Here is an 18,345-nt window from a genome sequence, read left to right as displayed (position 1 = left end):
GGCTCCATCTCATGACCCTGAGATCATGACCTAAGCCAAATCAAGAGTTGGTGGCCTGAGCCACACAGGTGCCCCAGCATATGGATACATTACTCCACGTGCCCTTTTTCTAACTAAAACAAAATTTTAAGTGAGAATACTGGTTCACTTGAGAGTTTAAAATGATCTGTGAATAAAATAAATATATCTCAAGATGAGAATGGATTTTTAACACAAAGCCTCGTGTATCATTTGAAATTTAAAGTAAAAACATTTGTAAGCATTTGGGCGCCTGATGGCTCAGTCGGTTAGGCATCTGCCTTCAGCTCGGGTCATGATCCCAGGAGCCCACGTCAGGCTCCTTGCTCAGCCCGGAGCCTGCTGCTCCCCTGCTGGTGCTCTCCCTCCCTGTCAAATAAAGAAAATCTTAAAAAGAAAGAAAGAAAGAAAGAAAGAAAGAAAGAAAAGAAGAAGAAAGAAAGAAAGAAAGAAAGAAAGAAAGAAAGAAAGAAAGAAAGAAAGAAAGAAAGAAAGAAAGAAGGAAAGAAGGAAGGAAGGAAGGAAGGAAGGAAGGAAGGAAGGAAGGAAGGAAGGAAGGAAGGAAGAAGGAAGAAAGAAAGAAAGAAAGAAAGAAAGAAAGAAAGAAAGAAAGAAAGAAAGAAAGAAAGAAAGAAAGAAAGAAAGAAAGAAAGAAAGAAAGAAAGAAAAAGTTAAAATTACACCAAAGCCAGTTTTCAGGCTCACAAAACCCAGATTTCCTTCATTTCTTAGATTTTCTGGGAGATGCTTCTAGGCAAAGTTTATTCTGGAAAGATAAATGAAGAAACGACCACGTGACACATTGGAATTTGAAACGTTGGCTGAGATCAGTGATAATTAGAATTTTATTGCACATTCCGCATGGATTGTATGAAAGACTTTACGCCCCAGGCTTTTAATCACTGCATGTTATAGTTGCTTATTTAGCACAGTGCTTTTTTCTTCTTCAGTTTTCCTTTCATAATAAATTATTTCTCTGTGTCTCTTCTTCAATATACTTCCTCTATGTCCCACTTATTTTTTAAGTTCTAGATCATAACAATGATTATGGCCAACTTTTTTTTATGGCAGATGCAGTATTTGGAAAACCTCGTTTGTCTTCCTGTCAGTGGATCTTGGCTATCTCGATTCTTTTAGCCGTATCTCCTCTTTAAAGACTTTACAGAAAATCAGTAGGTAGCACGTATAGTAGGCCTGGGGGGGAAATTAAAAATATGAAGACCGTCTGGACAATAATTAGCAAGATTTTCTATCCTGACTCTGCCATTTATTGGCTATATGACCTTAGACCCAGTACGTTTATATCTTTGTTTCAAAAATCTGATGACAGTAACTCCTGCCATATCTGCTGGTGTTATGAAAGTGAGAAAATTAAATCATATGTGAGAAGGCACTTTATACATTTTGAAGACTGATAAAAATGTAACGTAATGTGATTATGAACCTTGTGTTTTCTAACCACTGAGGGCTGATTTCTACTTATAAAGGAAAAAGAACAAAACCTCAGAATCAGCTTCCCCTGGCCTTCTTTTTGCATTGAAGGCAGGAGGAGAGTGACCACGGACAGAGAAGAAGCGCTCACTCTTTTGCTCTGCGCTGCTTATGGTGATGGTGGTGTTTTCCCAAAAGCATGTGTTTCTAGGTTTTCAGTATAATCCTTCCTTCACTATAACTCTTACTCCAATGTAAGTTAACTTTATTTAGATAGCTGTCTACTTGATAAGGAGATCCTTGAGGTTAGAGTGCCTTGCCCAAAATAAGAACAGCAAGTGGATGGATGGGTGGGAAGATGGTTGGATGGATGGATGGATGGATGGATGGATGGATAGATGAATGGATAGATGAATAGTTTTTAAAAATGCACCTGTGAGGTCTTAATGATGTTCGCAAAGTCTTGAATGCTGTAATATTTCTTATTAAAAAGAAAGCAGGGGATCCCTGGGTGGCGCAGTGGTTTAGTGCCTGTCTTTGGCCCAGGGCGCGATCCTGGAGACCCGGGATCGAATCCCACGTCAGGCTCCCGATGCATGGAGCCTGCTTCTCCCTCTGCCTGTGTCTCTGCCTCTCTCTCTCTCTGTGACTATCATAAATAAATAAAAATTTTAAAAAAATAAAAAGAAAAAGAAAGCAATCTTTCTCTTAACAGTTCGCACAGGAAATCCAGTTAATGGTTCAGGCATTCCTTTACTTTTTCCATTGAGTCCTCTAAGTCCATGCTGAGCTCACCTAGGATATTCATCCAAGAGTGTCTTCTCTGGTCTTTTTCCTTTCTTCTCCTTTCACCGTAACCTTGTGCACTTTCTCTCTCTCTCTCTCTCTCTCTCTCTCCCCCACACACCATCCCTCTCTGGGTCCTAGAGTAGTATGATCTAATCTTTATTGTCATTTCTGGCTGGGGAAGCCTTCTTTAGGTCTTTTACATGATTTTGAATAAGCATATACAAGTCAAAGGAACAATATATATTTAGCTCACTAATAGAGCGTCACTTTGACCGGCCAGGCTAGCAAAGGTCTATGCTTATTTAATCTGTTAAAAAAAATTACTCTCTAGGAGTTCATGCTGACTGCAGTGTTCAGAGACAGGGAGGATAGGATGTGGGAAAGACAGAAGTCCAATTATATAAATTAAATACAAATTTAATCTATTTTAATGATTTAATAATATGGTAGAAATGCATTAATCCAAAAAAGAAAAGCAATGATGATAGAAAGTGATGTGGTTGGGTAAAGAATAATAATAATAATAACAACAACATTATTATTGTCTATAGCCACAGTCTTCTTGGAGTTTTGGAAAAGGAGAAGAAGTACCCTGACTTATACTTGGGACCTTATTGAATGGGAAGAAGAGGAGGTAAGATGTTAGGAAACCAGGAGGCAGGAAAACTGGAATAACATGATGTGGAAAATTATTCACTGTCCTTAACATCCAAGCTGGAAGCAACTAAATAGCATTTAGGTTTTCATTTGATGTTTTTTACTAACGAGATTTCTATTTCATGAAGTTAAGCGAAATCATTGATGAAGTAATGGAATTTTTTTTCAAAGCACTTCCACAATGTTTCCTAAAATTACAGTAGTGGAAAATTGTGTTGATGAAAATAGAGTTTAGGGTTTATTTAGAAAATAATTTGCATTTTATTTTTTTAAAGTTATTTCTTTTCCAAGACTTGTTTTAAAAGTAGGCCAAAATCCAGGAATTTTGTTCCAACTCCTGGGTGATTTTTTTTTTTTTTCATTTATGTCTACCTAATAGGTAGGTAACTTTAGTTTCTCTTACAGGAAACACTTCGTCCCCAGTTTGAAGCCAAGTATTACAAGATGGAGAGAGTGAATCCCATCAGTGGAAAACCTGAGCCACATCAGCCTTCCTCAGACAAAATCACTCGTCTTCTTGTTTCTATCTCAGGAATATTCTTCATGGTAAAGTACAAACATCAATTTCAGAATGTCCTGGCATTCTGCATTTAAAAGGAAGTTCTAAAAAAAAATAAAAATAAAAAATAAAGGAAATTCTAATATCATCTCATTGTGTGACCCTCAGGGTCAAACCATATCCAGTTCAGTACCTTCAACACATACTATTAAACAAAATTAAAATCATGGAAAGCTATGGAGTGATTACAAAGAGAATTTGGGCATATCTTTAAATAAAACACTCTTTGGAAGAAACAAAAATTATCTAAGGTAAAATGGAAATTCTATGAGTTTGCCCTGATTAATTAAAACTAAGCATTCCACTTAAAAGTGGAAATCTGAACAGTTTAAATCTTGTACTATGTATTTTGGCTCTCATGTGACTCAATTCCTTAAAGGAAAAAAATTGATTTTTTTCATCCTTTCTTGGAAAAATAAATTCCTTTCACTCCGGGGAGTGTGTGGGGCAGTATATTGGTCTAGGGTATTGCTTTTGTTTTGTGAATTATGCAAAATACGACATCTTCTCTGGTGTTCCATATTGCAGATTTCTTTGGTGATCACTGCAGTGTTTGCTGTTGTGGTCTATCGCCTGGTTGTCATGGAACAGTTTGCATCATTCAAGTGGAATTTCATCAAACAACACTGGCAGTTTGCAACATCAGCTGCTGCTGTCTGTATCAATTTTGTAATCATCATGGCACTGAATCTTGTAAGTGTTGACAGTTTTCAAAAGGTGAAAAGGCATGGGTAGGGGAGAGGTCTGTGCTTCCTTCATGCTTGGATTGTATTTCTAGGAAGCCAAATGAGCCCAACCCACATTTTCATCAATGACAACCTAGTTTAGTGAAAAAAAAGTCATCTATGTGGTTTGGATGATGGATTTTATTTAAATTAAAATCAATAACAGTTGTATTGTCTTCCTTGTCCTTTGAGTTTATAGTCTTGGTTAGTGAAAACTTCTATTCATTGAGGGTCTAGTGTGTGCTAGTAAAAGTGCTATGCTCTTTTCATTCAATTAAGGGATTTTTTTGATCCAAAAATTATTTCAAAAAACTGAACCTCAGTGGAGAATCTGTTACAAAGGTATAAGAAAATCTCTTTGAAATAGAAGGTTTGTTACTTCCACGGCCTCCTGTGAAATAGAAAATAGCTACTCCATTTTCTTTCTCTAGGTCTAAGCATTTTTCTCTTTCCTTTCTTCCTGCCTGCCTTCCTCCCTCATTCCCTCCTTCCTTCCATCCTTTCTCTTCCTCTTTCTTTCTTTCTTTCTTTCTTTCTTTCTTTCTTTCTGCATTTTGAAACTATGAGGAATAACAATAAAATGTTAACAACGGTCATCTCTCAGTAGTCGGATAATATTTGATTTAATGTAACTTTTTTTTTTTTTTTGGTCTTTTCAAATGTTTATCTCTATGTAGGCTTTGATTTATACTCAGAAAAGAATAACCTTTATTTTTTAAAAAAATTCTACTATGATGTAAAATTTGGAATAAGTTAGAAATGGAATGTACTTTATTTTTACTTTATATATGAGTCACCCATAAAACCACAGCCACCTAGGTAGCAGCTTTGACTCACTTTTTAAATTCGGTCTTTCACCAGGTAGAGAAAAGGTTTCCCAGTGGCCCAGCGGCATTCCAGAACGTGTGCGGGCACGTATGAACACACTCACTATACCTGTGTGTGCGCCCTGCCCTCCTAATACTGCCCAGACTCTCATCACTTTGTGATGCCAGTTCCTCAACTTGGTGTCCCGATAAAAAGCAGTGGACATTGGACACAGGCAAAGCAAAGATTTGCACTCAATCTGTGTGATCTCACCATACCACATAACATCTCTGAATTCTAATCTTTCGCGTTTCAAATACCAACATTTTATTTTTTCCCTTTCTTTTGATCTTTAAATCATAGAGTTTATGTATTAATCTTCAATATTCATTGGTATAGAAATGCCAAGGATCTTTTCTATGGGCTTTCTAAATTCTTCGGACCACACCTGCAGTGATTTATTCATAATTTTTCACCTTTTTTGTTTAATTGTTGCTTATTACCCTTTCACACATGTTTAAGTACTTGCAGTTGTCTGTAGAAATAGAATCACATCTAAGATGTTGTATTATGTCTTTTGATTAAATATAAGAAAATTTGAAATATTTAATTTGTTCATGCAAAAATCATACCAGTGTGCTGATTTGCAGTCTTACTTTTTTAAATGTATTTTCATCTTTCTGAAGTTTACTATTTTTATCTCTTTTAGTTTTGAATTATAAAATCAGTACATTGTTATCATGTAAAGTACTGACACGATGAAAACAGTACAAATATCAAGAAAAGTCACCATTTTCTACCTAAAATGCCTCTCATGTCCCTTCCTATCATAAACTAACTGTACCCATTGGAGGCAATCATTGTTAATGGTTTCATGTCTATTTATTCCCCTCACCATCAATTATTAGTGCCTTCAAAAGAGTACGCTGTGTTCCTGTGTCTGACAGTTTGTTCCAAAGACCTACTGGTCTTCAAAAACGTCTTGAGTGAATTAATGAACTGGCCTAATATTCTTGAAGATGGAAAGGATTTCACAGACAGGGGGAAAAAATGAAGAAGCCGAATGTGTGTCATTAACTTTTGCTTGGGAAGGCAAGCATGACAACACTGGGAACAGAGCCTCCAGGCCCAGGATCCAGTCCTTGAGTCCTACCCAGTGGAATAACTATCTTTTCATTAGACTGAAGAACTTGTCACGATCAGAACCTGCAATTGAGTAAAATGGGAGCTTTCACCTTCATGTATTTTCCTTACAAAAGGAGTCTTTCTGTTTTCACCGATAGTGCAAAAAAAATCAAAATCTGGCTGAAGTTTCCCTTGATGTACCCGATTCCAATGTCCTATTATTCCAGTTGCTTCTTAGTCACCAGGCCCTTAAACTCTGACTCTGCTCCATGTCCAGCCCCCTCCTCAGTTACCACCCATCCCCTAGAATCACGGTGAACCCACATACATACAGCCTTCTCTCTCATAAGCTTCAGATACAGCTTCTTCTCACTAAATCTGTATATGTAATGAGGCTCAAGATATTTTTTCTTCCAAAGTACTGGTTTGTACAGATAACAGAGGCTGAACTAGATGAGGTGAATCTCTTAGGGGTAGAAATAAAGCCTCTGAGGCAGATGAGGATAGTATTATTTTTGTGATAAGGACAATCCTGAGGGGGCATCTGGGTGGCTCAGCGGTTGAGCATCTGCCTTTGGCTCAGGCCATGACCCCAGGGTCCTGGGATCGAGTCCCACATTGGGCTCCCCTTGTGGAGCCTGCTTCTCCCACCGCCTGTGTCTCTGCTTCTTTCTGCCTGTCTCACGAATTTATTTATTTAATAAAATCTTAAAAAATATATTTTGAGGTCCTCACAATCCCATAAGAGCCTATGTAACTTCCTAGCGCTGTAACTCATCCGTGCTTCCTGAAAGAAGACATGACTGATTTTCTTTTTTCTAAATATTTATTTCTACTCGTTGGGAATTTTGACAGAAACATTTAGATATTGTTGGAAGTAGATTCAGCCACAAAACTTCTACTTTGCCCTTGCAACTAATTTAGGAAAATATTTTTAAATGGCTTTTAGCGTAAAGGAGATAAACTACCCAACCAACTCAACAACTGTGGAAAGAATGTTATATTCCTCAGATTTAATCAGTATAAAACCTAAATGTCCTTCTGAATTTATGTATCTCTTCCTACTCAGGATGTTGAGGCACTTCACAGATCATTAAACAGCCCGTCTGATTTATCTGAACCCACAGGATTAATTTAAGATCTTAATCAAATAAACATAAATTAAAACCATTAATATCAAAATGCCAACTCTTTAAAAAAAATTATACCACCAAAAAGATTGACGTAGGATACCAAATGCTACCTCTTGCTATTTTCAGACCAACACTAAATAGCAACACATAAAAATGTGTTTTTTGTTTCTTAATAGCTAGACTTTGGGATTTCTGTGCTACCATATTCTCCAGATGACGGTTTGGCCTCAATCAAAATATTCTGCTAATCTAATATGCTTTTCAGCCGTCATCCATATGCATGAAGTCATGAAATATAGCATGGCAAAATAGTTTCAACCAGTCAAATGAGTTTTTAAATCAGGAACTTTAAATATTTAAGGTACACAGCCATGAATTTTAAGTCATCCATGCATTTCTTTTGTTTCTTTCATCACAAGTGCCTGTTGTGAATTTTGCTCCTATGACGTCTCTCTGACCCATTCCCTCTTCCCCATTCTCACTTCTACTTCCTTACTTCAGCTACTTGGCATTTCTAGCTTGAACTGTTGCAGTAGCCTTCTCACCGGTTAGTCTTCCTATCTTTCTCAACTCTTCTCATCTCCCTTGCATGCTGCTCTTAGGAGGACCTTGCTGGGGTGCCTGGGTGGCTCAGTCAGTTAAGCGTCTGACTCCTGATTTGGGCTCTGGTCGTGATCTCAGGGTCATGGGATCCAGCCCCCAGTCAGGCTCTGCACTCAGTGGGGTGTCTGCTTGAGATTCTCTCCTTCTCCCTCTGCCCCTCCCTCTCGTGCTCTCTCTCTCTTTCAAAAATATATATTTGTTTAGTTTGTTCATGTCTATATCCATGCTTTCTAGAAACTCAGAAAGGTAGATTATTGGGAAAGATCAGTCTATCTTTGATTCTGAAAAACTCTGTTTTGAGCTCATTTTTACAGCACAAGTTAGGCTGTAAGGCTCTGATGCAGAGATGAAGAGCACTAAATCAAGCGTACCCCTTCCCCTGGTTGGAAGGAAAGGGTTGGAAAGGGTTGGAAGGAAAGGTTGCCCTTTCCCTGCTTTTTCCATTCTAAATTTTCCCCCAAAGGATTTCTGTGTAACACCCCAAACAAAGCATCAGTGGGAAGATGATGACTTCTCAGCTCAGAATGAATTCTAAAGACCTTCCCATGGATTACCAGGCCCTGAAAACCTGTTTTCCTCTGAGGTCTCTCTCTCTCATCTCTTACAACCTTGCTCCTTTACTGCCACCCCTCCTGATCCTCCACTTGCCTTATTTTTCATGAAATGCATCGAGCACATCCCGCCACAGGGCTTTTGCACTTACTGTTTCTGCGTCTCCAAGGTACTTAGCTCGCATCTCTTCTTGGCTCCCTCTGTCGCTTCGTGCATGAGCTCTAGGCTCAAATGCTACCCTCTCAGGAGGCTCATCTGACTATACTATAAAATAATACTCTGTGCCCACCGCGCTTCTCTGTGCACACAGCCCGCTGTATTTTCCCTTTTCTGACCAAGTACACAACTCACTTGTCTCTAACCACTGGAATTTAAGGTTCATTAAAGTAGAGGCTGTGTCTGTCTGTTCACATTGGCTCATTAGAAATTCCAAATATTTTTATGTAATTAAAATCTATGACTAAGAGAATTTCAGCTTCCTGAATGCAGGAGTGAGTGATGTTTAAAAGCATAGGTTCTCTAACATGAGATCTATATATATAATGTACATACACAGTGTAGTGACCCCAAGGGTCCCTGAGCCCCCCTCTCATTCTCTCCTCCCCCAAATACATATCAATTTTCCTCCCTACACACACACAGCCCATGATTGCTGTCATACACCATATAGTGGATATATCTAAATTATGGTTTCTTGCTGCACTTTGTGGTTTTGAAGTTAACAAGTCAGTGTGCATGGGTTGAGTTTGTAGTTCATCATCATGGTGGTGCCAGTTAGCTAACTTCTGGGCCTTAGATGATGCAGCTTCTTGGGTGCCCCAGAAAGCTTTCCAAGAGCAATATTTCCAGGGGTGATACAGCATTTTTGGTGTGATTTATAACACTCTTTCAAAGGATATTACAATCCACTGGGGGCATCAGCTGTAGATATTCCCATCTCAGGCTTGCAGACAGGCTCTGTGTGCTAAGTATTAAGACAAAAATCTGAAATGGTTTCTGTGACAAGGCATAGGATAAATGGTACAAGAGACCCAACATCAGGAATCCTGACTTTGCTATTAGTTTAATAGTGTCGCCTTAGGCAAGGTACCCGAAGTTTGAAACAGTGGTTTCCTGTTCTGTAAAATGGGGATAATTATATCTATGTGATAAAATTGTCGTAAGGACTAAATTAAATAATAGTGTATATATATAATGCACCGCTTGCTATCTGCCAAATACTTGGAATAGCAGTTATTTAAGTAAAACCTTCTTTCATTCTCCATGAGGGCACTCAGTTTGGTGCTGGAAGTGCAGAACTACTTGTTCATCTATCCTATTATACTCCTTGGAGCCCCTTCTGCAATCATGTTACGTAATAAATAGGGCATGGCAAAAAAAAAATTAAAAACAAAAATAAAATAGGGCATGGCAAAGAATGTGTCACAGCCAAGACAATTCCGGTGCTCATGAATCCAAGGCAATCTTTGTTCTGCAGTCTGAAAGTGGCAGTTTGTATGTATAGTTAAAAATAAAAACAAGAGCAACAACAAAACTGCACGAGAGGTGGAATGATATTATTCATACTCAAATAATCTCTTTGTCTCAAGATAACTCTCCGGAGGAAAGGGTAGGTTTAAATCATGGCTCAGATGAATAATCACAATAGTTGTATGGAAAGAACCGTTAGGGAAGGTGAACAATTTTTAGAATGTCCAGATACCTACCTTTCAATTTTGCGTGCCAACAGGTAGAGTACTGGAATTTCTAATAGAAAGAATAATTTGTTGAATTAGGGGATTAGTTATATTTACATGTACATGTAACATATACGCACAAACACATACTACCCTTCTGTCTGTAGCAAATGTGTTTTCCCAACTAGGTTAACTTGGAATTTTGTGCAATATGTCTCCTTTCCTTAAGTCTGCACGAGTGGTAGGCTGAGTAGTAGGGGCAGGGGGGAAGGTGGAGAATGTTATCGTAAAAATAACATGCATGTGACTTACTTATGGATTCAACAGGTTTGACTTACGGTCTGGTTTTAAATAACCACCAAACCAAAGTTGTTCTTTAGGAATGCGGACTAGCACCCTATGTTTGTGTTAGTTTGGAAAATTCCTTGTCAATAGTAAAGAATTCAACCTCCCACTCAGCCTTCCAGTATGGTAAAAAGTACGTATAATTGAGTGACTCAATCCCACGTCAGCCATTGACCAGTTGAATGACTTTGGTTACAAAAGGTTTTAAGTTTCTTAAAGTCCCATTTCCTTGGTTTGTAAAGTGGAAATAAAGATAACTCTCCCCAAAAGGCTTCCTGTTACCGAAATCAAGTGTGTCTGCGTATATACAGACACGTAATCATAGCAGGTTTACATCACACGCATTTAGTGTGTGTATATTTGCAAAGCACCACGCAGTAGGTTTTAAAACAAGTTCCACTTGATTAAAAATGTAGCCGTTTTGTGGAATACACTCTAGATGTTTCCTTGAGCAGTGTAAATAGCCTTTTCTAGAAGACAAGAATAACATTCACTATTTGCTCTCTCATTATAGGCTTATGAAAAAATTGCTTACCTTCTCACCAACCTCGGTAAGTCCTTTGTTTTAACTTCACTCCTTAGGAAAAGAATAACATGTGGGCGTATCAGTCGGAGGCTGCTTGGTGTACTTTAGCATTTCGAATGTCAACTTCAGTTTTGTGAATTGTCAATCAAAAGGAAAGACATGCATGGGAAGTTGGAGCATATTGCACACCTATAGAGAGGCAGTGTGTTGCTACAAAATCTCCTTCCTACGACTTACTAGCAAACCTACCTCTCCCTACATGGGAGGGATTTTCTTTCCCTACCTTTTCAGTTCTTTGGGTTTTTCCCCCACTATTTATTTTTGTTGAAATATTATACTACATGTACACAACTTAAAAGGCAAAAGAGTATAATTAAGGACACAGTCAGTTAAGCCTCCCACTCTTGGTTTCAGCTCAGGTCATACCTCAAGGTCTTAGGATCAAGCCCCGAGTCAGGCTCCATGCTCAGCGTGGAGTCTGCTTGAAATTCTCTCCCTTTCTCTCTGCCCCTCCCACTTGTGTGTGTGCTCTCTCTCTCTCTTAAATAAGAAAGTAAAATATTAAAAAAAAGAAATTTATAATTAAAACCAGTACTTGCCACATTACCCATTCTTATTTTCCACTTTCCTGAGAGATTACTTTTTTTTTTAATTTTAGCAATTTCTTTTCTTATTTCCTACCCTGTTTCTAAATAACATATTTCTCTGACATTCTTGGACTTTCCAGGTTTGGGAAGCTATTGCCTTAGGTTTAAAACATTCCCTGTAGTGTTCTTTCCCTGCATGGTTTCCCATTCATCACTTGATATACACACACTGTCTCTCCCCCTTCCAAGTAGTTCTGTTCAACAGATTTGAAATTTTAGCCAAATTAATAATTAGCATTTACATCATTCTTTCTATATAACTACTTTTATATGTAAGGCACGATGTGTCTATGATTGTTTCCTTTCTTATGAAATCTTTATATTTTCATGAAATGAATAATAGCACTTTTTTCTTTAATTTTCAGCATAGTTTCTTAATTTATCCCAAACTTTCCATCTCAATTCTGAATGGTCTCTAAATATGTAAAGCCATCAGGTTTCCTACTTATTTTGTTTTCTTAGAGTTACCCGTCCTGAACCCATGTTCACTCCACTCTCAAGAGCCTACCCTCCCTGTGGTCAGCAGCATCTATGCTTCCTCTCTCCCACGTGCTGAGTGGTATCAGTTGGATACCACTCTTTGGACCCTTCTGTCTTCTTTTGTCTTGGCTTAATTCCTTTTTTTTTTTTTTCTTTTTGCCTGAAAAGTAAATTTCTTGAGACCTTATGTGTCTGAAAATGTCTTTTTTCTATCATCAAACTTGATTTTTTCGTCTCTCCATTCGGAAGACAAGCAGAGCTATTTGAGCAGTGATCTTTTATTGTTGGAAAACTCATCAGATGCCAGGCACTGTGCTAGACACCCTGCATTCATTATTTTGTTCTACTGACATCACAATTCTATGACAGTAGGATCCCTATATTATGAATTAGAAAATGAAGATAATTAAGTTAAATATGTAGAATTTAAACCCAAATGTGGCAGCGTCCACTTGCTTATGGTGGAATAACTGTATCACTAGACTCTTGCTCCCCCTATCATGTATTTACAAGTAATAACAAAAGGAACATCGTGTAGAGGCAAGAACAAGCTCCTAGGTCATGCTCTGGAAATAAGTGGTCATATCACTTGGAAATTACATGACTATGAGCAACTTTTCTTTTTTCATTCTTCCTTTTCCTCCGTCCCCCATTCCCCCACCACTATTTCCTTCTCTTCCTTTGGTTCTTCCTCTGTTTTTTGTCTTTTTGAGTCTCAGATTTTGTTATTGGTAAAATGAGAATAACAGTTCCTATTTCACTGTTGTAGGTTGGCTGCCCAACATGTGACAACTGTTCAATAAATGGGAATGATCTGTTGCATTGTTCTTAAATCCTCTGAGCTACAGTTTCTTCAGCAGGATAATTATTCACTTGAACTAGATTGTCTGAAAGCTTTCTTCTAGCTCTGATTCTTTATATTTGTTTGCTTTTAAAGTATTTTATACCAAGGATGAAAGCAACCTAAGGGAGTGATTTGGAGGATCATAATAGTAGGAAATAGAACAGTTATTTGTGTTAAGTACCAGGAGAACCAAAGTTTGCACTTGATATATGATTTTTCCATCTATAACTCATGAGAGAATGCCTATGGATTCGTAACTATTAAATTAATAATGAATGGACTGTATTAATTTAAATTTACAAAAATATTAATATATTGTTTATTTCTTAATTTTTAATATATTGTTTAAAATAATGTGTATATAGATATAAATACATATTTTAAATATTTGAATATAGGTACATATAAATATATATGGCATTGTATTCTGTGTAATTTTAGACTGTGCAAATTTGTGCTTCAAATTAGAAATTAAGTTTTTCCTCCTGGAAAAGGTCACACATTTTTTATTTAAAAGATCTTTTAAACTTTATGTTTCTTGATTTATTTTTAACCGCATATTTTACTTTCAAAAGTCATAAAAAAACAAAGTTTCAGTTCTATCACATTTTTTATATGAGAAGAAATATATAATATTTGATCCAAAGTGATGTGTTTTCTTTTCAGCTTGGTTTTATGGTCCAAATAACAAATCATTTATAATAATGAACTATCTATAATATGAATTATCTATAAAAATTGAGCATGGATTCCAAGAAACAAATTAAGCCAACTGATGAAAAGAGTTTCAACTGTGTCAGAGGTCAATTCAGGAACAAAATAAAATAGTTATTTCAAGATAATAGTAATAAAATCAGATGTTGCCATGTTAATATTAGGCAAACCAGAATTTAATATATCTTTGAGTGAGAAAGAAAGATAAGTCATTCTGATAAACAGTCTGTCAGGTCAGTATAATAGTCATGATTTCTATACATCTTTTTATAAACCTTCAAAATATAGAAAGCAAACATGATAGAAAAAAAAAAAAGTTGGCAAATCTACACTCAAATATAAGCCAGGATATAAAATACTTGAATATCATAACTAACAAGCTTTTCTTTAAATATATATAAACTGTATGCTCAACAAAAAATATATGTATTCTTTCAAAACACTTAATACATAGACAAAATATATCCAAGTAATTTGACCACAAATGAAACTGCAACTTTGTTGCTCCAAAGCAGAAATCACAAAGGAACGTTTTTGGATCATGATGCAGGAAAATTAGAAATGGAGATTCCCCTCCCCCCCCCAAAAAAGGACACGATTTTTTAAAAATCCATATTCTCATTTCCAAAAAAAAGTTTTGTGCTAAATTTACACAGTGTTTAGAATGAAACAATCGTGAAAACAAAACCTACCAAAACCTTGGGGAAATGTGGGCTCTCCTGGCTGCTGTCACCAGTGCCCACCCACTAGCAGCGTTGGGGATGCCCCGCAGACCCCTGTGATTTCTGGCACCTATTCTAGTCGGGCTTGAAATCCCCAGGACCTATTCCTAATCTGTGACTGGATCATGCACACAGTCTGGCCCATCTTTTCCTCAAAATCAGATCCCATCTGTTTTCTATCTTTCTAGAATTCGTAATGGCATGAAAGTATGTATCAACTGTGCATACAGATCCTCTACCATTATTTGGGTCCTGGGTGGAAGCAGAGGTTGCAGTCCACATGGCCATCTTAATTCAGTCTCTTGCATCATTTCGTTTTGTTTAAAGAGTCATAGAAATATAGGATGTGAGAGTAGACAGGTTCTTGAAATCATCTTGTCTGAACTCCTTGTTCCATAAATGTTAAAACTGGTTGCAAAAAAATGTAAAGAAATCTACCTGGCATTACCAGAAAATTAGCTATAGAATCGAGACAGGAGCTTAGCTCCTATGACTAAGTTTGGCCTTTATTCTTTTTTCCATTCTACTTCAGTCTGCACAGAATATCCCACTCCTCAACTCTGTGAACAATGTATGTCCCTCTTAAAGCATAGACAGTTTGAGTGAAGGACTGAGCCAACCATCCAAGTATATGGTGACTTCCAAATGACAATGGCAAGCAGAATCCCAAAAATCTTTATATATTATTAATAACAGGCATCCTAGAATTCAGACACACAGACTACCTCGTAGAACTAGTATTTGTCCATATTTCTTTTTGTTCACCTCCTCTATGTGAACTCATCCCGTTTTTCTTTTAGAATATCCTCGAACAGAATCTGAGTGGGAAAACAGCTTTGCTTTGAAGATGTTTCTCTTCCAGTTTGTTAATTTAAATAGTTCTATCTTCTATATTGCTTTCTTTTTGGGAAGGTAAGTCAACTTTATGTACATTATCTTTTCAGAGTAAAGAAAGACTGCCAAGGGTTCCATTGCCGATTTGTTAACAGAGATGGCGAATTCTTGTCCCCTGCCTTGGAAAAGTGCTAGTCAGTCTTCACATGCATTTTCCATCAAAAGACTTCTCAGTACAGTGCTTCCAGCTGCAACTACCAATTAAAGTTGGCATAAAAAAATAAATAAAACCTATGTACTATGTTTGGGTTGGATTATGATCATCCAATCCTCAGTAATGGTGTGTTAAATAAGAAAGTGATTTTTGTATATCCTCAGGTTATAGCTCCTTAGTGTGGAAATTTCTCCTACTTATCATGTTAACATTTTTTGCTGTCTTTGCTGCACAGTATGAAAAAGAAGCATATTAAACTATGCTTAACACTCCAGCAGTGCCATGGAAACATACTAAAGCTAAAACCATTTTAAACTAAACAATCGGGCACATTACATTAATATTCATTAGCTAGGTCAGCAACACATTAAAGACCTACAGGTGAAAGTGGAAATTTTTCCTTTGGTTAGTTTGTCTGTACTTTCTCTCCCCCAGCATTGAATTCACACACCACTTTTTCCTCCTTAAGTCAGGTACTTTGATGTGTCAGCGTGGCCTAGGTCTGCAGTTTGGGGACAGGATGCCCCAGCGAACATTTATATCTACCTACACATGCACTTGCTGTGATACATTAGTAAATGTTCTTTGGCCAACCCCACATAAATGCTAATGAATTAAAATGGCTTTTTACAGATTTGTAGGCCACCCGGGAAATTACAATAAACTTTTTAACCGGTGGAGACTGGAGGAAGTAAGTAACCTTGTAAGGGTGGATGTGGGACTGGGTGTGGACCGGGGCCAATGATGTAGGAGGGAAGCAGGTGGGAGGAGAGAGAGAGAGAGAGAGAAAGAGAGAGAGAAGGTGGGTACGTGGAATCTCAGGCATTTTTGGTAGAGAGTTCCTATGGGTTCAGAAATAAAGGAACTATGTCTTTCAAAAAAAAAAAAAAGTGTGAATTAAAAGGGTAAACCCCCAGATCCTGACCTTAGCTCTTTAATTTTCTGCCAAATCCATTTGCTCCATTCACAAAGCTCAGAAATTTAGCTCCAGGGATTTTTCACTTTGGGGGAATTATTATAATCAATATCGTGGGGTTTTGAACTTTTGAATATGTCAGATTTCATTTTAAACAGGGAAACTTCATCCAAAAGAAATCATATTTGAAACACCAATCTGTAGACAAATAGATCTGTATCTTCCAAGTCTCATAATTGTTTTTTTTTTAATTTATGGATTTATAATATGTATGTCATGGAAACAAAAGGTCTAGTATTGCTAGATCACAGGGTTGAGCATATTGTGTATTGTCACTGAGACTGACAAATTATCCCCCAAAATGCCAGCCCCTACCTGTAGTCTGTGAGCCTGCTTCCTCAGACTTCTGCCAACAGAAACATTTTTTTACCAATATAACATCTGAAGGAGATCTCCTTTTGATTTCAGCTCCTTGAATTATGAGTGAGATGGAGCATATTCTTCATATGTTTGTTAAATATTTTATATTTCTGTGTGTGTGTTCTATTCTTGCTCATTTCTACTAGACTATTTTTCTCTGTCCTAAAAATTTATAAACCTTATACTAACGTTAGGCTCTAATCTTTCAAATTTGCTGCAGGTAAGTTTCTCATCTTCTTGGATGTCTTAATTTTGTTTGGATACATTTTTTTAAACCCTATAGCATTTTTCAAGTAAAATATCACTGCTATTAATGATTTCAGGCATTTATATCATGCCCAAAAATGTATTTTTTTCATTTTAGAATTTTTTTAAAAAGCTCACACTTGTGAAGTGTGAACTTTTCACTTATATCTTTGGTGCATTAGAAGCTTATTTTTGAGTAAAAGGTAATCAAGATTCTCCCCCCCTTCAGTTGGCATCACATATTTAATTAATAATGTATTTTTTATCAGCAAAATAAGATTTCAAGATTTATCATCTTCTGCATCTTGAAATCATGTCTATGTCTGCACCCTGTCCATTCTCATTGGTCAGATTGCTTATTGCTTCTGTAGTTCAAAATTGTTTTAATTATTCTAATGTAAAATCCAATTTAGTATATGGTAATATTAATAGAAGGTCATAATTTAGAGAGAGGCTAAGAAAAGATTCACTGAGAAAACAAATATTTCCAGTCTCTAAAAAGTTCCCCCCAAACTCAGGGTGTCCTCATTGATGTTGTCTCCCTAGAGCCTTCTAGTTGATTGGAATACATGGAGAAAGCCCCCAAACTTCCTAAATACAACATGCTTTACATCACAGAAAACTGGGCTCACCTGCTAACCTCGCTACTTATTAATTCTTTGCCCTTAATTTAATCCCTCTGAATATCTGTTTCCTTGTCTCTAAGTTTAGCAGCAGTAATACTAGGTTGCAAAGTTGTTTATGGATAAGAGATAATTTGCATAACACAATTAGCACCACCTCTGGACTTTGGCAGGCACTCTATAAACTGTAGCTGATAGTTATCAATGCTCTATCTCCACAGCCACCTGGGTGTTATCCTCTTAGGTAAAAACAGATGAAGAGCTTCCATAATTTCAGACCTCCAGGAAGTCCCCAAATCAAACTTGCAGTTTTCACTCATGGCCTAGACTATATCTGCTAAAAAGCTTTTGTCTACCCAGATTGCACCCAGATTGCACCCAGATTGCACTCTTTATCGGGAGTATGCAACTGGGATTAGCAAGGAGAGTGTGGAGAACAAGGTGGCACAGGCAGATAGATCTGCATACTGATGCCATGTTAGAAATTGCTGTCGCCAGTAATTTTAATTGGATATTTTTACTCTGAAGTGTAAAATTATTAGAAGTCATGTTTCTTCTTTGGGAGTCCCAGGGAAATAATTCTGATGCTGTTATCCTAGGGAAATAAGTCTAATACTGGTGTCAGGATAAATGGTTCAGAACGATCCTACACACTTTCCACAGTATGTGTGGCATACATAAAGGGCGTATTATCCAACAAAAGATTATCTTTTTTTTTTTGGAAAAGAATTAGTGAAAT

General features: G+C 37.1%; 1 protein-coding gene across 6 annotated transcripts in view; it reads left to right on the top strand.

Annotated features, from left to right (window-relative positions):
• ANO3 (anoctamin 3) overlaps positions 1-18,345 on the top strand; it is a 372,668-nt gene that overhangs the window by 332,984 nt on the left and 21,339 nt on the right. For all 6 annotated transcript variants that reach the window (XM_072793741.1, XM_072793740.1, XM_072793739.1 and 3 more), the window contains 6 exons: positions 2,790-2,872; positions 3,301-3,441; positions 3,983-4,147; positions 10,935-10,971; positions 15,154-15,265; positions 16,035-16,092. In XM_072793741.1, coding sequence (XP_072649842.1) covers positions 2,790-2,872; positions 3,301-3,441; positions 3,983-4,147; positions 10,935-10,971; positions 15,154-15,265; positions 16,035-16,092 — 596 coding nt within the window. The remainder of the gene's footprint in view (positions 1-2,789; positions 2,873-3,300; positions 3,442-3,982; positions 4,148-10,934; positions 10,972-15,153; positions 15,266-16,034; positions 16,093-18,345) is intronic.

Source organism: Canis lupus, chromosome 23, assembly GCF_048164855.1.
Source record: "Canis lupus baileyi chromosome 23, mCanLup2.hap1, whole genome shotgun sequence".
In the NCBI taxonomy this organism is placed as follows: Eukaryota; Metazoa; Chordata; class Mammalia; order Carnivora; family Canidae; genus Canis; species Canis lupus.
The sequence above is the reverse complement of the archived record's forward strand: the minus strand, read 5'-3'. Positions and strand labels throughout refer to the sequence as shown.